Source organism: Numida meleagris, chromosome 7, assembly GCF_002078875.1.
Source record: "Numida meleagris isolate 19003 breed g44 Domestic line chromosome 7, NumMel1.0, whole genome shotgun sequence".
Taxonomy (NCBI): domain Eukaryota; kingdom Metazoa; phylum Chordata; class Aves; order Galliformes; family Numididae; genus Numida; species Numida meleagris.
The window spans coordinates 24,057,517-24,076,652 of record NC_034415.1 but is presented as its reverse complement, the minus strand read 5'-3'; the positions used below and the strand labels follow the sequence as shown (position 1 = coordinate 24,076,652).

Here is a 19,136-nt window from a genome sequence, read left to right as displayed (position 1 = left end):
GGTTTCTGTACTAAAGGCTTTCCTTGGATGTCCTTGTGGGAACATAGCAGTCTTTGTTTCTCCTGCAGTTGCATATTTGAGGCAGCAGATGTCACAGCTGAACAGTTAAAAGTACTCTGAGGATGTGGAATAGGGCGCAGAATGCCATTTCTAGAATTTTTCTTTACATTGTGAAGGGACTTGCTAAGGGAGAAAGGTCTTAACCTCAGATATTGAGCCTAGAATAAGTATAGTTTGAGTAGTTCTGCAGTATTCCTTGGCACTGAGTGCAGTCAATGGCTCTTTAGTTGTTTTCCAGGACTGATCTGCTCTGAAAACCAGTGGAACTTTTAATTTGCAATGACAATATGTTATGACAAACTGAGATTTTGGTCAAGGAGTCTGTAACTCGTACAGAGATAACAGAAGTATTTGATAGCTGCATTTATCCAGTACTGTAATTAACAACGCTGTCTTTTCTCCCTGACCCTAGGAGATGATGTATATCTGGAATGGCTATGCTGTAATTGGACAATGTCCCAACTTAACAGAAGGCATGTTAGAGACTTTAATTGAAGCAGAAGAAACACTGGCAAGAAGTTCAGGTAATCAGTGATATGGTTTAATCAGGTATTTTACAGTGCAATAGCTAAAGATATTATCCGTGAAGAAAGAGAGATGCTTGTTAGTGAAGTTAATCTGATCATATGAGGAAAGTAGATTATGAGACCATAAACTGTTAATGCAGACAGGAATAATTTTCCTCTTTTGTCATAGCAATGACTTACAATACTAGCAAGCTATTTTCCATCTACAGATGTATATTAGGAATAATTTATGACATATATTGAAGGACTATTTATTTTGCTAGATCAAAATCAGTGTATGAATTAACTTGATTACTTAGATCATGAAGGTTTATTTTTCTTAGATAGCGTATTTCAGTTTTGAAGGACAGAGACGAACGCCTGTCTTCTGTTCCATAAGTGCTGTCAGCTTACAAAGTGACCTTGGAGGGCTGCATAGTATTCCTGTGTCAGAAGCTGGGACATCAGGGATGGGCTTTCTTTGCATGATAAAGGAACATAAGAAAGGAGATAATGCAGAACTGGAACAGACTCTGCTACTACGTCTTTTGTCGCTCTGTTAATTACCTATTTATTCCTTGCCAACATTTCCTAACACCTATGGAATTGCAACCACAGCGTTTTCTCACAGTTTCCCCTTACATAAATATTTGATCTTATGTACTTCCTGTAAATGGATTGAGCCCACCTTTACAAAGGAATATGGGTTAAGTCACTGCATTGCAGTCTTTTCACGGTCCTTGGTGCATTGTTACACAAGTACTCTTTTAGAGTTGAAAGAGTTGCTTGACAGAATGGCTAAAGCTGTCTCCTTTTTAATTATTTGAGAACAGACAGAAAAATATTTCCCGTGAAGGTGACATATTATTAAAAGTAATTTGTCTGTTTCACCTCGTCACGCGTTTTGCTACATTATTTGGGAGAAGTGAATTATTTCTCTACTTCCTTTTTCCTAGCTGGTAAATAGTGAATAAGGCTGACTTTTTGCAGGGATTTGTGGGGGCTGATTCACATCTGTAAAACACTATGAGGATATGTAATTGAAAAGGGCAATGTATTTTACATACATCAACAATTTAAAGTATTACTTGCTACAAATAATAATTTGCTGTTTCTAGGCATCGTGCTTCCCTGGAGCTTTCCTGATGGTGTTTGAGGCTAAACTATAGCTTTTTCAAATATTTTCTTTCTTACTGCTGGATTCCTAATTCAAGAATCTAACACTGTAAAATCTTCAACCTGAGAATGTGCTTGTGACAGTATTATACAGATGAGTAATTCTGTTAGTGGAAATATCAGATTTGCATTTCTAGATGTTATATGCAGTTGTGTCTAGGATTGGCCCCTAAAACTTCCTTTTTTTTTTTTATGCAACTGGGGACAGTTTGTAGGCAGTATTATAAGTAAAGGAGATACATCCATGTGAACATAGAATCATTAAGGTTGGAAAAGACCACTAAGATCACCTAGTCCAATCATCCAGAAGAGATGCTCAGAAGAGATAACTGGTCTGCTGATTTTCTTATGAAATCATTCTTTTGTGGCCCTGAGACATCTGACAGAGCGCATTTGTAGTGTGTCAACTGTTGCCCTCTTTCCTGTTCCTTCTGAGTTTGCTGCATAGTCTTTGGGTGTCTTCCCTCAGTGTTGCTTTGGTGACTTATTGTATATCATCTCCCATGGAGATAGGACCTAGCAATAGGAGTGAATCTGGTTGCAGGATCAAGACCTCCAACAGCATAGTCTGAATGGGAGCAACAGTTCCATGCGGAATGTGTCAGCATTTTGTCAACTGGAGTGACAGAAGAAGAACTGGATAAAGGACCATAGTACATAGTAGAAACAGGGTGAAATTCAGCACAAGGTTCAGTGTCATACGTATTACTTAAATTTCTTATCAGCTGATATTTCGTGATACAAGTTTGCCTGTGATAGCAGGAAACTACCCTGAGTGAACTTAATGGGTCAGTTAGTGCCTTCTGTTTTGTGTTCCAGTAAGTAGATTTTATCATACTTACCTGTGTAAAAGTTTCCTTGTACATAGGAAAGTCTGTACTGCTCTAAAAAGTCTTCTAAAATATGCAATTTGCTTCATCTTGCAGCTACGGAATTGCTAGCAGATGACCAGTGTGTGATAAAACTGTTAAAGGGTTTGTGCCTCAAGCATTTGGGCAAGATCTCAGAGGCAGAAGGCCATTTTAATTACATCTACTTAAAGTAAGTTGTCGTACCTGGCATACAGGCAAACTCTTGAATTTCTCCGTACCTGTTCCTTTCAAGAAAGAGCAGGTGCAACCTTGATGTGAATAGAAAGAAGAGGATTACAGAATCTTTAGTATTTATTTCACTTGTTTCAATATCAAGAGATCGCAATTTAAATTGCCAGTGTTGTTAGCCATATAAGGAGGAAGAATTGCAATTTTGCACTCTTTACTGATATTTTCTCCTCTTTGGGCACTACACACACATACACGTTTTGTGATACTGCTGTTTTTTCCTCCCTTTCCTCTTACCAGTCACAAAGAAGTTATTCCTAAAGAACCAAACGCAGTCTGCAGAGATGGATGACAGCATGATTGTATTTGGAACTCCTGTACATTGTGCAGTGAATGGGATCTTTTTTCTCAGTTCACGCAGATAGCATTCATAATATTGTCACCTTTTTTAGAATTCCCCTTTTAATAAATGCTGGTAATTTTTAATCCCAAGAAATAACATGTTGTGTATGATGGTTATGGTAAAGTACATATTTAATAACCTAGAAGGTAGCATTGGACAGAGAATACAACAAATGTTGTAATAAAGATTGATTGCTCCTTCTGATCTTAGCTAATCTCCTATTTATTTTTGCTTGGAGCTGTTAAATGAAGGGAACAATAAATCATTTCAAGATCTTGAGGCTATTTTTTTTCCTATGCAGTGAGAAGAAGATAAAATACGACCATTATCTAATTCCAAATGCCTTGCTGGAGCTTGCGTTGCTGTATCTGGACCAAGACAGAAGAGAAGAAGCAATAAAACTACTGGAAAGAGCAAAGTAAGCAAGTTAAAAGCCTGTTCTGGTGGGTCAGTATGGTGTGTTACTGATGAGCAGGAAGCAGAAACTATTATAAAAACTCTGATTGTTGTTGTTTATTCAGCAGAAACACACATGCCTTAGGTTTGGTTGGGACCTTCTCAGGTAGTAGACAGCATCTGATGGTTCAGTCTGTGCGTTACCCATCCATTCTGATAAGAGCAAAAATAATTTTAAGGATGTGAATAAGAATGTCAAGGGCTTCCAGAAGAAATAATCCATGTGTAACAAAGTGTAATTTTCTTCGTAATACATTTACTAGTTCACAAAGATGTATTAAATGAAATCACAGCTATATGTTAGGGCTGAAAAAGAATTACTCTGATGGCTAGCAGTGCTGTTTGTTCCTTGATGAAATACATTTAAGACAATATTCCAGTTTGCATTTAGTGTCTTTGCATTTTCATCTGCATCTGAGACAGCTGAAGCACCTGCTGTTGCTATATTTGTTGTGATCGGTTTTTCTATCAAAGTAGGTTTATCTGGAATAGTTGGACTCAGTCATGTACGTCCGTTGTTATAAACCTAACAAATCAGGTTTTGCCTCTGTCCCAATCCTCGACACTTTGCTGAGCCAAAATTTCTGTCTGGGGAAAAGAAAGGAAAAAGAAGGAAAAAAATAAAGGCATTCCAAACCAAACAACACTGGTCTCCTTCAGGCATCCTGCAGCAGGGCAGTTCACCCCTCTGCCTGGATGCTGAATGAGTCCAGATGTCTGCGTGTTTCCAAGTGCAGAGTCACGCCAGCCACTGCTGCAGGTGTGTGGCTGCAAAACTGATCTCTGGCCCCATCTTTCAAAGAAGCCAGAGAGGTTTTGTGTTGATCTCTTGTCCAAGCCAGTCCACTAAGAGTGGTGAATTAGTCTGCTGAAGGTGATGCCAAAAGCCTGTCAACACAGAAATTAAAATATTGCAATTCTTAATCCCCTGTGCTTGGGAGCATGGTTCTCTGTAGGCTCATGGAAGATAGTAAGGGTAGCAAAAATTCTATTAGGAAAACGCAATGGAAATTATTGTAGTCAGTTTCAAGTTCCTCAAAATGCACCTCGCCTCAAGCCTTATTTGAATACAGATTATTCAAATCTCAAAGAGAGGCCCAGAAATTAATGTTACAGAGCTTCTCTTTCTGTCTAGTACTGCTGTCAGTTCCTGCTCAGCCTTTCCCCTTTTCACCTGGCATCTTGTGTGGCTCAGGTCCCAGACTCCTCAAGAGAAGAGGTTTGCCTTATAGAAGAGCTCAGCAGATAGCAGCTTTTAAAAGTTTGTGTATGAAAAGCTAATACTCAGGCTTGTTACACTCAAAGACCTCATGGAAAATGCATCAGTGAGGGGGAAAAAAAGAAAGGTCTCAGAATGGCAGAATCATTGATGTTGGAAAAGACCACTAAGATCACCCAGTCCAACCCCAACCCAGCCCACCATGCCCACTGACCGTGTCCCTCAGTGCCACATCCCCACGGTTCTTGAACACCTCTGGGGACAGTGACTCTGTGCAGGCCCTAAGTTACCGCCTGTAGCTGTTGCATCCTCAGTCAGAGCAGACAAAGGTTTTATGAGCCTTCAGCTAAAAATGCTGAACGTCTTTCTAGCCACTAGAGGGAGAATGTGTTATCCGTGGTGGGTTTCAGAATTGCAAAACTGTGTTCGCTGTTGGCAGGAGTGGAAATGAGTGCTCTGCTTGTGTGTGACGCTTGATTGGCTTGACCTAAATCTACATACTGCTGCTGGCTTAAATGTTTCAACTCTGGGAGAAAGAGTGAAATGAGATGATAACCACTTTTGGCTTGATCATGCATGGAAATATTTGTATTTGTATTACCACAAGCTACAAGCATCAATATCAGCCTGCTGATGGGAAATACAAGAGGCATTCATTAATATCTGCATGACAAAATCTAGTCAGTTTTCGGTAAAAACTCTGGAGCGTTTCAGATCAGCACGCAGCACAACCCGTTCATTTCCTCTTCTCAGTCAGCCCCTTGAGTGCTGCATACATAAAATTATAAGCAGGTATAGGATGGGCAAGGAATGCCTTGTTTTTGCTGGGAGGCCGCCGCTGCTGTAGTGGCAGATGCTTGCCTCCACGCTTCATTTGAATTATGAATTTTGAGCTGAAGTGTTTTTAAGATATACAGACTGTTTAATATGGGATGTAACATTTCTGTAAAGATGACAAATATCTGCTAAAAGAAAATTACCATGCTAATTTTCTTATCTTCCTTGGTATCTGGATTCTGTACCCATCCTGCAAGAGCTGAAATGCTAATTCCTAGTAAGTAGGATCTGCATTTTCTATGTTTTTCCATGAAAATACAGATTCTTCTAATGTCTCTGTGGCTCTTCAGGACGTGACTTAGCTACAGGAGGCAATAGGCAGGCAGCACTGTTCAATCGGCTGCTGGATGCTTGTGGGGGAAGTCCTGCCGGTCTTCCTGTGGGCTGGCAGATTGCTCTTCAAAAGCAGATATAGACGCTCATGTGTACCCACTTTCCAAACTTCCAGGGCAGCAAATTGCCTGGCTTTGTTTCCTACATGCACGGTCCTCGTCTTTGATAACTGCAAGATGGTGGTGAGGCGCTTCTCTCAGAAGAAGAGGGGTCAGGAAAGCTGCTTGCTCTCTCTCTTTTCTTTTTCCTTTTTTCCCTCTACTTCCATGAAATATGACTGCTCAACTAAGATGAGTCCAAGGTCCATCTGTGCTCAGGGGTGCTTTGTAGGTAGCACAGAGAAAGGTGTAAGTACTGCCTCAGAATAGGCTTCAGGTCTTCTCCTGAGCAACGTGACTGAGAGTAGCTTCAAGGCTGAGCATGATCCCATCTCTGTTTCTTTGGAAGACATAGTTTTTTCTTCCTGCACGTTGCTTCTAATCTATGTATTTTATTGTGGTTCTTCAAGTAAGTTGTAGACAACTTTTAAAAATTAAAAAAAAAAAAATCTGTTCGAATTTGTCAGTCGTACTTTGGGAAGGGGGGAAAAAAAACCTAATTTCTGAATGTAAACTAAGTAGATGTTATGGATATTCAATGTTTTTAAATATTTTTATTGAGTAGAACAAATCCAGTTCTTATTAAGCTGTATTTTCTGGCAATTGCCAGACAGTAGAACTACAAATAAAGAACAAAGAGCTGCATTGTTTGTCTAGGAGCACATGCCATGTATTTTACAGTAGGCAACAAAAGAGCTTATGAAGGAAGGCGTTGTGCTGTCTACAGTTGTTTTGCTTAGAGCAGTAATATAAAGATAACTTGAAAATGCTTAAAAAATATATATTCATCAGAGTTGATCTGCTTTTGTTTCAGACAAAACTACAAGAATTACTCCATGGAAACGAGAACACATTTCAGAATTCAAGCTGCCCTGCATCAAGCCAAATCCGCCCCAGAAAATGGAATGCACTCTGGAGCCTCGGCAGTGTCGTAACTTTTCCTTCTTTGATGTCCTGTTTGTGACAGACTTTGGTGCAGACAATTCCTGACACTTCGGAATTATTTTTCCTTCTCTTTCAAGTCGGTGAGAAATCAAGTCATTCAAAATTTTAAAGATGATACATAAAACATTAATGTAATAACATGGCAAAAACTCTCAAACCAACCATAATGCATAAAACATTTGTTTTCCCAACAGTCGCTTTTCAAATACTTACGTTTGTGCAGCTCACCTCTCAATCGTGTGCCTTTTCTTGCTTGTGTTCGCAGCATCTGCTAAGCAAGATACAACATCAAGTGCAACAACTGGAAAAACAAACAAAACTTTTGAGGTTCGCAGATTTAATCAGTTAGCTTTAAGCACCCATCTGGATTCGTACCGCTAGCAGTTGAGAACGAAGCATTGCTTTTTCCAAATATCTGCTTACTTGAAATGGTGTGAGAACGGTGCACAAGAAGCACAGCAGGGAGGAGCTCTGAATTCTGGGCATTTTCAGTTGTGCATAGAATGTCTCTTCTGTAGCTTTTAGTAGTTACTTTTTTGCTGCTATGAGAAATGTGCTGGTGGAAAAAAGCCATGCGAGTTTCTTGACTTTTTCTTCAGTCTTGTCTTTGTGTCCAGTCTGCTGTTTGTAGTGGCTGAATGATTTATGGGGGCTTGGGGGCAGAGAAAAAGATGGTGGCAGGATAAAGCTGCATCACTGCTTTGAAAAGCTTAAAAAAAAAAATGGGAGGACTTTAGGAAAAAGTTCTGTCATCAGAACAAATGTAATTTAAAGTTTTTAATGTATTTAAAGCACAAGTCCTTGAAGGTCACTTAAGAAACAGCAATATTCCACTGGACGCAGGGCAGCAAGCAGTCACTGTGACAGTCACTTCCTCCTTACAATGGCAGTTGTTGGGTTTGCCTGCTTGAGGTGTCCATGTTTGAAGAGATGTATGGCAACGTTTCCTGTGGTAAGGAGCTCAGGTTGGAGCAGGCTCTTCTGGCACAGTGCTCTGCCCTTTACAAAAGAGAGCAATTTTCCGTTTTGCTTTTTCTCGATGTTTCTGGAGAATCCATGAGGAAGGGGGTGCTCTGAGAACAGAGCGAAGGGCTATAGCTCCGTGTCCGATTCTGCCTGCCGTATCGATGCTGCTTTTCTGCAGAGCCAGTGCAGTCAGAGGTAACACATTTTCACAGTATTTACTGTTCTCCAGGCCACCTCCATGCTTGTACACCTGTGTTTTTTGAGGGCACACTTCTACCTCCCTTTTGAGAGAGATTCTTCTCAGTAACCAGTTCTGATGTGTGGAGATGGGAGGTCTTCTGGTGGCCCTTTTTCTCCAATGGAGATGCTTGTCAGGAAGATTCGTATAGAAGTACCTCACGGTGAATATTCTTTCTAAAGTGATTGTTCCCAGCAGAAGAGAAGACTGACAGTTTATAGCTCTGCTTTTACCTCTCCTAAGGAAATGTCATTGTTTTATAATGCAAATTAATATGCAGGGAGACAGAACCACCTGTTCCTCAGCACTGAGAACTTGCATTGTATTAAAAATAGACACCCTTTATAAAAGTCTTCTCCAGTTAAAATTATAGATGAAAAATTCATTTTTTTTAAAAGCGACTTTCTCATAAAATTCATTTCAGGTAAATTTCTCAATTCAGATACAATTCAAGATGAACAGTTAATGCTATTTACATATTGCATATGAAAACTTAAGTGTAAAAACTCAATCATTCTTTGTATAGAATAAAAAAAGATTCTTGTTCTATTTCATGCATATAACGCCTCTTCTTCCAGTTGTGTCCTTTTGAAATATTTTGGCAGTCTTAGCATCTTTTGAGCAAGTAATGCCATGAAAATTAGCATAATTTGTACTGTGCAGAAAGTGAACAATCCTTGTGACTGTAGATTCATCTGTCAAGGCTACTGAAATGCCCTTTGAAACTTCACCCACAGCTGAGTTTCACCCGTGCTCTTCGATGTGCCGCACAAAGGACACACTGTGCAATGTGCACTCAGCTCCCCTGATTCTTTGCCATGATGAAAATCCCAAGGTTTTCATAGTCATCTTTGGTTGAGCATAACCACCAGCCATAGCGTGCACCTGATCTCCAGCTGCACTTGAGGACCTTGTGTTAGTGTGATCAAGTCATCATTGCTTTCACTCTGACGTTTTAGCTCCCAGCCAGAAGGAAATACCACAGTGCAACAACAAAGTCTTGTGGACTGTACTACTCTGAACATACTAAAGGAGAATGACACCTTATTTGCTAAAGGATGAATGCATGATCAGGTATTTTACAGCCGTATGTTAGACTTGATTTCTAGATAAGCTACTTCTCGAATTGCCCACCATTACCCTTTAGTATACCTAATTTTGTTGCTTTTCTGTGGTTAGTGGTCAAAAACTCAGTGATGTGAGTATTGGCTAAACCTGAGGTGTTGATGTCTGGAACATCCCATTGGTATCTGGGATTGCCTGTCAGGCTGGAGAAGCTTCCCATTCCATCTGAAGCTGCTGCATTCTCCTGAAGAAGCTCTCCAGAACCGTAGGTTGCTTTTTCAGTCTGGAGCACCAAATGCAATGGATTAGGGAAAGCTCAATTGGTTTGAGAAGTTCTCAAACAGCTTCATTGTATTTACCTACGAGAAAACAGTGAATACCGCAGTGGAATCACAAATCAAGGATTTTCAGCACGGCCTAAGATTCAGGAAACATGAAGTCCTACAGGTGGATATAGTGAAGGCCTCATTTGCAGAAGCAGTTCTGTTTTCAAGCACGGCATAGTCTGACTAGCACCCCAGAACTGCTCTGTGTGATAAGCTTTAGCCAAGTGCTGGGATGAGCTCTGAATCCTCGACAAAGCCAGAGAAGTCAACCAAACAGAAACTAACTCGTACAGCAGAAAGCAGAAGCTCAGTATTACTAAGCCAGCAGCATAGGAACATGCTTGGATCTGTTACTGATGTGCGGTTCTGTTATGATCTGCAATTAATGCTTTCTGTCATGGATTATTAGTTTAAAGACTGCCCCATTCTAGCAGTGCCTTTCCTACACGGCACTTGAAGCTTTGCCTTTATAAAATACAGGATCGTATCAAACATTTCCTCCCATTTCACACTGATTTTGGCATTGCATTCTGTATTAAGTTCAGTGCCTTAATATTTCTAGTTGATTTATGGCCTGGATCCAAGGTAGCTCAGAGATGATGGGGTGACAGCTTGCCTATCTCTGGCCCAACAGAAGCAGCTGCAGTGAGAATCAGGCTCCTTCACAAAACCAGGCTTCCCCAGGGGTCAGTCCAGAAGGCAAAGGGCAGTCTGCCTCCTGCTCCACCTGCAAAACGCATCGCTTTGCTTCTCTAGCAAAAAGCACAACAGCAATGCGTGCGTGTGTGTGAGACGGTGAAACAATGTGTTCTACGCAGCTCCCCCTCTGGGAGGAAGAGGAGCAGATAAAGAGGTGAGTCACGATGTTTACTGCTCTACAGGAAAATGGTTAATGGTTGGAAACGTCACCGATGAACAAGATTGGAAAACCTGGACAGGCTGGAAATGAACTTGCTGCTTTTCTCACTATGTTCTGCAAACACCCTTTTGTGATAGATAACATGCAGGGTATGTATTGGCAAGTTCTATAATTGAATGATTTGTCATCATAAAATACTTTAAAAAATGCTTGCTAGGTTTGTTCAGGTGTTTCAAAAAAAAAAAAAGGACATATATTTTATTTTAATTCCAGTCCCTGTCTCAAAGATTTATGAAAAGCAACAGAGCTAATAAATATCTGTGTTGCACTGTGGTAAAAATCTGCATAGTGTTTGCTCCAAACTCAACAACATTTTGTAGGACTGGGCTTTGTTCCATTACTTTCTGGGTTTTTTTCATCTCTGGACCTACTTTCTTTCATTGCTGGCTGAACACAGGCAACACGTTTCCTTAGAATTATGCATTGTGCTGAATTCCACTTGCTTTAGCTCTCCTTGACTACTCCACAGAAAGGTACAAAGCGCTCACAAACACGGGGGTTCTTCAATTTGAAAAAGGAAAAAGCAAACATTTATCTCGTGGTAGTCAAGTACTGGAAGAACGTTTCCAGGTCTATGGCTGAAAAGTAATGTCTGTTTTTCACATCTCACTTTTACATAAGTCTGGTTCTTACTAATTCATCCAAATAGTCATTGGAATCAAACAGAGGCCATAATATTTACTGATTTTAGAAGAAACAGATGACTGAGTGTTGCATTCACATTCTGTGCTTGTAAGAGAGCCAGTGTCAGTTACAGATTATTACTTTAAATAAGGTAGCTAGGCCCTGTCTTTTTGACTGCTGTTGAAATAACTGAGGTTATTACAGACATGCTGATTTGAGTATCATTGCTGCCAACTGGTTTTAATGCCTGTCCACAGTGCTGCCTCAACTTTGCGCAGGTTTGCTGCTGGAGCAGAGGGCAGAGCTCAGAGCTGGGGCCTGGTGAAGACAGCTCAGCTGTGGCTGTTTGAGGTCCGGCTGTCCTGCTCCATGCGTGCCACGTGTATGCCTTCCATGGACTCTGCTTTTGCAGAAGGGCTGGCACAGAAGTTATCAAATGCTTCTGTGTTCCCAGTAACACGATGTCAGTCTGTGTTGGTGATGGACAGCATGTAAGGTGTGCAGAGTTCCAGCACCCATGTGTGTCTGAGAACAGCACTTCGTGCTTTGTTCTGGTGCCTGGTGGCCAGGAATCTGGGTTTGCTGCCATCTGAGATGGATGCTCGCAGAGCTCAGGCCTCCTTGAACGCTTGTTTTGGCATGGAGGTTACGTTTGTCCTGGATGTCAAGAGGGAAATAACGCTGTCTGTCCGTGGGCTGAAATCTGCCTTTGCAAACCCTTTGTGATGGAAGATCTCTCTGATCCTAGTGTTATCCCCAGCCAAAATGTTTAGAAGCAGACAATGTGGTTACCAGAAGGGAATTGGAGTTGCAGGATTAACTGTTATGGGTAGGAAGGACTTCGGTTTGGATGTTTTATACAGCAGCTGAACTTGGGGCTCTGCTGGGGCAGGGGGCTCAGGTCTGAGCCTTTGAGCTGCTGAGCCGTGGAGCTGTGGTGCTGTGCAATGCTCACCTCTCCCTGCTTTCTGGTCCAGCACTGCATGGGATGCACAGAAGTGAGCTGCTGGCACCAGTGTGGTGGTGGATGGTGGGCTGCGGTGCTGGAGCCGCGCTCAGTGGTGATAGAGCCACAGGCACAGATGTGGGGTGAGCTGGTGTTTGCTGTGAGTGCTTTTGGTGATGGTGTGAGGTGCCCACAGCCACCTCTGCTGTACCACCCAGAGATGCAGTGTAGGAGCAGAATCTTCCACAGAGCTCAGGAAATCATTCCGGAGAGATGAAGCAGTGTAAACTGTCTGAGATCGTGTTCAATGCCATCTTCCTTCAGGTACCCAGTGCCACACTGCCCCAGTCACAGGGCTGCTCTGAGGCAGCTGCAGACATCTCAGAAGCAGCAGCAGGGCCGGCTCAGTGCTGGCATTCTAGGGCTAGAGAATACCAGGGGAACTTGGAGTAAGGATTCCCTTCCGTGATGCTGGGCTCTGCCCTGGTGCACATAATTCCTGGTTTTCCTAAGGAGCAGCAGGAAGCTCGGGCCTTTGCTATCTGTCTATTGAAAGTATGTTGAATATTTTCATATATAATTGAATATGTGATTTACAAAGATATATTACAGTATCTATTATTGTATTATATGTATAAATTACAGCAGTCTTTGTGTAGCCAGAGCTTTTTGGAAAGTTATCAGAGCTATTGGAGCCATTGAAGTTAATTTTTTTTAAGGTGTGAAGTGCACGAAGCAAAAGCTTTGACACCTTTGGAAAACGCAGGGAGGCGAGGGACCTTTCCTGCTGGCTGTGGGAGGGTGCGAGGTACAGCCTCCAGCAGGGACACATCCCCCAGAACAGAGGCAGGCTGGGGAGGCAGTAGCGTACCTCACCAGAAAGCAGCTTCACTCTGGAGCATGAGGGAAGAGCAGAGCCCTGCGGCAGAGGGCAGCAGGCTGGTGGCAGATGTGTGTCCCGTGAGCAGGACTAGGGCCTGCTCTGTCCAGAGTAAGTGCTCCGCGTGGGCAGGCAGGGAGCACACAGCGTCTGCTGAGCTGTTGTTGGAATGCTTTCATTTGTAATGAAGAGGAACATTCTGTGAGGTTTTGGTGCCGTAAAAAACAGGTTTGTGAAGTTTTCTTTTTTCCAATTGAGGACAGAGAAGGTGTGGGGGTTTTGGTTGTTTGTAGCACGGTTGATCCCCTCTTGCTGGTAAAAACACGTACCTTTGTGCTGCTGGAAACAGGGGCAGGCGTTTTCACTGGTACTGCTTTCATTACACAGATTCCTTCCTGCAGCTTTACGTGGCTGTAAGTGGATGTGCAGAGCGGGTACTGCAATCAGTCACAGTGACAGCATGCAAACACGGTTATTTCTTCTGCTTACATCTAAAAGATGCTCTTGCAGAATGTATTTAGAAATTCCTTTCATCAAGAGGCATAAACTTTACTTTTCATTCACTAAGAATTCCAAAGTCAAAGAATAGGTTTAAATCTGCAGAGGACAGTTATGCACAGATCATATTTTTTTAAGTTAGACTGTATGTAACAGGAAAAGTTAATCCTTAAAGCTAATTTTTATTCTGGGTATTAAGTGCTCTTTGGGACAGATTTTATTTATGTGTTTATAGGTTATCCACTAGTTGTATGTTTTCAATAAAAATGTGGTGTTTCCAGCTGAGCAGCAGCCACTTTGCACGTCCCTTCTAACCCAGGATTTCACCTCGGACATGTTTGGTTTCAGCCATCTCAGTTCTGTTTAACTGACTCCGAAGCATTTTCTTGTAACCACGATTGCACAAGGACAGGAAATGGTGAAGTCTTGAAGCTGTGGCGACTCAAGTTCAGGTATTTCACAATCCCTCAGCCTGGCCACATGCCCTTGTAGTGCTGCAAAGGGGGCTGTCAGCTTCCCAAGCATGTAATTGCCTTCAGCCCTGGGAAGCCGCAAGACATTGAAAATGTTCTGTGGTTAAAGCCTTCCTCCAGCTCTTCTTGAAGAAATTCTCTGGGTTTAGATACGTGATTCTGTTTACCTCTCCGATTTACATAATGAACTGGCAGAACACAGTAAGGATGATCGTCTTTAGACATAAAATGATTAAAATGACAATTCCAGTAGCATGCAAGTATTTTAAGCATAAAGATCTTTATATAACTAAGTACCTGTAATTTGCCATTACATTCCTTTTGCCTTGCCAGGAATTTTGCTTTCTTTTGTTGTGCGAGACAAAATCCCTTTCCCTCTATAAGCTGCGAAGGCACCCAGTGCCTTCCCCACTGGAAGCGGCGATGCCCTCCATCCCCACCTGCTCTGGCACTGTGGCTGCTCTGGGTCTGGACATGGTCTGGACATGGGACGAAGTGCTGCTGTGGTGGCTGGTGGTGACGGGGTGCGTGGGCCTTCCACCTCATGCCTCCTGAAGCTGCAGAGGGCTGACCCTGCTGCTCCACTCAGGTGTCCCTGGGGCTGTGCCAGGGCTTGGTGCAGGTTACGGTTCAAAAGTACATGCTGTTTCGCTAGAGTACGTACCCCCAAAGTGCTTTAAAGCAACCTTTTTTTTTTTCTGGCTCGTTGACTGTTGATGCTTTACAATCTTGGTTACTTACACAGCAGAGTAGGTTTTTCCTCAATGCTCACCGATACAGAGTGCCCAGAAACACCTTCAGCTCAGTACCACTCGCTCCATATTTCTTCCAAGTCTTCTTTAACCAAGGCTTGTAATAAATAAAGACTAATACCACCATGACAATGATGCTTTTAAAAATTGTTCATTTGCCAGTTTTAACAAGATAAAATAACTAATACTTAATGTGGACATTGTTTTATGTAAAAAAAAAAAAAAAGAGAAAAAGGAACTAACCCTCCAAAAAAAACACCCCGAACCAGACAAAAGGAGGACACAAAGGAACACACATGGAATGATGAAAAGGAACAATTATTTTGCACTGAAAAATATTGCACAACTTCAGGTCTGTCCGCCCCGATTTTGCTCCATGTAAGTAGGTATGTATGAATTAAGCACAAAGTTGTGTCCAGACAAATCTGTAGAATTTGAGTGAATCTAGGACTACAGACTGCTTTATATCATTTCCAACTGCAACTTGGAATTCTTCAGTAAGAGCAGGTTGCTGTCAGCTACAGGAATAATAAATAAATCAACGTGTTGGTTCTACGTTTTGCTGACCAACCCTTCCAAAAGTATCCACGCCATGCACAGTTCTAGCTGGTCGATACACAAGGTCAAAGTACTTGGGTCTTTAAACACAACTTGATAGAACAAGCACTCAAACTGTACGTGAAAAACAATCAAGAACGTTCCCTGATTTGTTGTGGTTAACATGAGACTCCATCTCATTTTGCAAGAGTGAGACTTCTCAATGTGTCAGCGCTGCGCTGAATGTAGAAAAGTCACTGCAGGGTACTTTAAGAAAGAAAAAGGAAAAAAAAACATGCTAAGTGGATAAAAGTTCTTTACAGCTATAATCTTGCAAGACCATCTCCTAATAAGCACATAATTTTGCTGCAGAAATGAGCTAATGGTGTCGCTCTGGCTACAGCAGGACTATTTTCCCCCTCCCTTGCTGCTATGACAATCTGCATTTATATAAATTTTGCATTTATGCGCAGAACAAAGTATTTTTTCTCTGCTTGATAAGATTTCTTATCTGCTTGGTGGACTGGTGTGTCAGCCAGCAGGGTTTAACAGATACATGTAATACAGGAGACTGAGATACAGTATGTTTATTCTTAACTTCTGAAACCTAAGAACTACAAGAACAAGAGATGCAGTATCCATTTGCTGCAATTCAAGACAACCATTTTTTGGGACAAAAAATGTAAAATAAGTGATTGCTGCTAACACTACATTAGTTGCAATTTTTTTTTTTTTTGGTAATTACAGTAGCTTAACTATTTATTGCCCATCTGGCCCACTTTTACCTCGATCAAGTTCAAGTAGACATCCAAATTCAAGGACTTGTTTCATCCAAACCGAAATGAGTTCTAAAAGCCATGATACCATGATTTCAGTTGCAGGACCTGTTCTGTATCTTCATATTCAACATCACTTACAGAAAAGGGATAATGCATCTCAGTTTGCTTACAAGCTAGGAGATCACTTCGAAGTCTGCATATTCCTAACTGCAAACAAAATATAGCACTTGTAACAGGTTATAAATAAACTGGTTTTCAAGCATAGAGCCAGCCCAACAATAACAATACACTATTAAAAAGACCTAAGGCAATGAATTCCATCTCCAATGGAGGAAAAAAAAAAAAAAAGAAGAAAAGAACTGTGCAAACAAGCTTAAAACTATTTCTTTGTGCCAGTGTTATAAAATGTAGATTTTAATAAAGCCTTGACCCAAATGCCAGGACTTGTGAAAAGAATCAGAAAAAAAAAAGGTTACTTTATTTAGGAAAAAAAAAATAATCTTACTGCTAATAAAATTGGATACACGCAGTTTAAACATTTACAGTTGCAGTAACACTTTACAATTCCTATATATGGATGTAAGAACAAACATTAAAGACAATGGTGGGTCAAGGCTTTACATTAAAAATAACGACCTACTTTTTCTATAGTCTCTAAAATACTATGTTTTTTTTCCCAGTATTTGCAGCCATTCAGAAATATTTTTTATTCATTAGGAAATGTATGTTTTGTGCATGACCTTAATTCCTAATTTCTGGCTCTTTGGGCTGAATGACAAAAGGATCAAACCCATTGAAGTGGATGGTCTCCTTGAAGGTTCGTGGAGAAACCCTGGCTCAGTTAGTCTCGTATGATGAAAGCAGTGCTGCATCCACTGGCTCCATGCAGGATGGACAGGTAAAGGATCTCATCAACCAGTCATCTATACAGTCCAGGTGGTAGATGTGCATGCAGGGCAAAAATCGGATAGGGTCCCCATACACAAAGTCCATCATACAAATGACGCATCTGGGGAAACAAGAAATAGTTAAGGTGCTGTGAGCACACTGGAAATGCAAAGCAGTGTAGCATCTGTCAGATATGACTGTATCAAACACAATTCTGTTATTACTGACAGACATGGCAAGATTTCTCTGTGATGTCAGTGCTGGCTCCACCCAGCACTGGATTTCTTGGGGTTTTCTTCATACTGTGAGGCCAGGCTGCAGCGCTAGCAGGAAGCTCAGCAGCCTGCACAGAACTAGAAACGGGAGATGGGAGCCATGAAGCTGAGGAAGTGGCAGCATGGAATTATTATGACCCCCATAAAGGGAGGCAAAAAATAATAAGGTATAAATTACACGAATGAGGGAAAATACATTTCATTTGTAGCCAAAAAAAAAAGAATAAAGCAAAGAGGCTTCTGCATGCCCTCCCCATCCCCCCCCTTTTTTTTTTTTCCCCAAGAATGCTGCGACAAATTACACTTCCTGAAAGCAAGGCAACAACAGAAGGCCCAGATGAGGTTTCCCATGGGAACGGCATGGACCAATGGACACACAGAGTAGTTCTGTGAGGTCTGTGGAACTTACTCTCTGATCTTCTTCTCGGAGCCATCTCTTCCAGGATCATAGACTCCCTTAGGTAGGTGCTGGATAAGGCCTATCCTCTGCGCTATTCGGATTTGCTCTTCCTCTGTCAGCTGCGTTGCCAGCCGGGTCTGGCTAGGGGTCGGGTGATACACAGGAACGGGGACTTGCTCCTGAAATTAAAATATTTCAGTTCAAAAAAAAAAAAAAAAGAAAAGGCTTTCCTAGTATTTCCTAGCACAGTACAGGCAGCGTATTTAACTTTTCCTCTCTCAGTCCTACAAATGTTTCAGTGATCTCCCACTCCTACTTTGCAAATTCGTGGTGAACATTATATACAGACTGGGTTTGTGAGTGACTCCACAGCCACGCTTTGGCACTGACAATGCTGGTGTTCAGTTTAGTTCATTTCCTTAGGACGCAGGGCCCTGTTTCACAAAGTCACAGTTCCCTTCCAGAGCAGCTGCCTTTTAATAGTTCCCATGACCTGAAGGACTCTCTGTGCACGGCTGGGACAGGGACAGCCAGCAGCTGAGTGTGACCTGTCGTACAGCAGCACCCACGGCGTGGCTCTGACCTGCGTGCCAGGGAGACAAAGCATTGCTCCCTCCCAAATGCCGCACCTCTGAGCCACACGCATCAGCCGGGGCGGGGCCCTGCCCTGTTCTGGTGTTGCAAGCACCACAAGCTACCCCTGACTTTGTATTTTCATAGCTTTGCTGTACTTCTATGGATTACACCAGCAGGATAGGGCATTACTGCTCCTTTATTTCTCACAGAGACAGGAGTGTGCAACTTGGCACTCAGAGGCAGAGCCAGGGGAGGGTGCGGGAGTTTAATACAGCAATACAACTCCCTTGGTAAAGCCCTGACAGCAAGGGGTTGCAGAAATATAAGGCAAGGCAGAAACTGGAGGAAGAAAAAAGATCAAGGAACTCAAAATGTCTGAAAGTAGCATGACATGGAACTGCCAGTGGACAGCTGCACCAGCAGAACAGCAAACCAAGCACAACAAAACCACCTGAGCACGACATCGCTGCATAAGAAATTACAGTTAAACAAGAACCTGCTGCAAGCTGAACCCCTGCATCTTGGACAGCTCTTGAGATGATCCCCCAGTCACAAGCCCCAGCCGCTGACGGCTGCAGGTGGGTTTGGGACAGTAAGCACAACCGTGAGCACTGAAGGCCAAAAAAAGTCTCTCCCTTTTTCCAGTTGCATACCAGCACCTGCTCCTACCAGCCCCCAGAGGCCATTCCCTTGAGGATGCCCTCTGAGTTATTTTAGGGCCAGTGGTGCACTCCATCCCCTCCACACACCAAAGCACAGTGCCATCCCAGCACAGCAGCTCTCACCCTCCCGGGCTCCTGTCTCAGGTCCCCCCCAAGCAGAGCCACCACCCCACGTCCCCCGTTAGGGCAGCGGACACAGGACACTCTGGAGGACACGGATCCCACATCATATGTAGCACTGGCTGAGAACAGTGCTGCC

At 42.3% G+C, this 19,136-nt stretch overlaps 2 protein-coding genes across 5 annotated transcripts in view; one reads left to right on the top strand and one right to left on the bottom strand.

Annotated features, from left to right (window-relative positions):
* The window catches only part of TTC39A (tetratricopeptide repeat domain 39A), a 43,779-nt gene extending 34,944 nt beyond the window's left edge, over positions 1–8,835 (top strand). For all 4 annotated transcript variants that reach the window (XM_021404360.1, XM_021404361.1, XM_021404363.1 and 1 more), the window contains 4 exons: positions 473–584; positions 2,669–2,783; positions 3,487–3,603; positions 6,943–8,835. In XM_021404360.1, the coding sequence (XP_021260035.1) occupies positions 473–584; positions 2,669–2,783; positions 3,487–3,603; positions 6,943–7,063 (465 nt within the window). In that variant the 3' untranslated portion in view covers positions 7,064–8,835. The remainder of the gene's footprint in view (positions 1–472; positions 585–2,668; positions 2,784–3,486; positions 3,604–6,942) is intronic.
* The window catches only part of RNF11 (ring finger protein 11), a 28,014-nt gene continuing 23,937 nt past the window's right edge, over positions 15,060–19,136 (bottom strand). Inside the window, exons 2-3 of the mRNA XM_021404365.1 lie at positions 17,649–17,818; positions 15,060–17,085 (exon numbers count right to left, since the gene is read on the bottom strand). Of these exons, the coding sequence (XP_021260040.1) occupies positions 16,914–17,085; positions 17,649–17,818 (342 nt within the window). The 3' untranslated portion in view covers positions 15,060–16,913. The remainder of the gene's footprint in view (positions 17,086–17,648; positions 17,819–19,136) is intronic.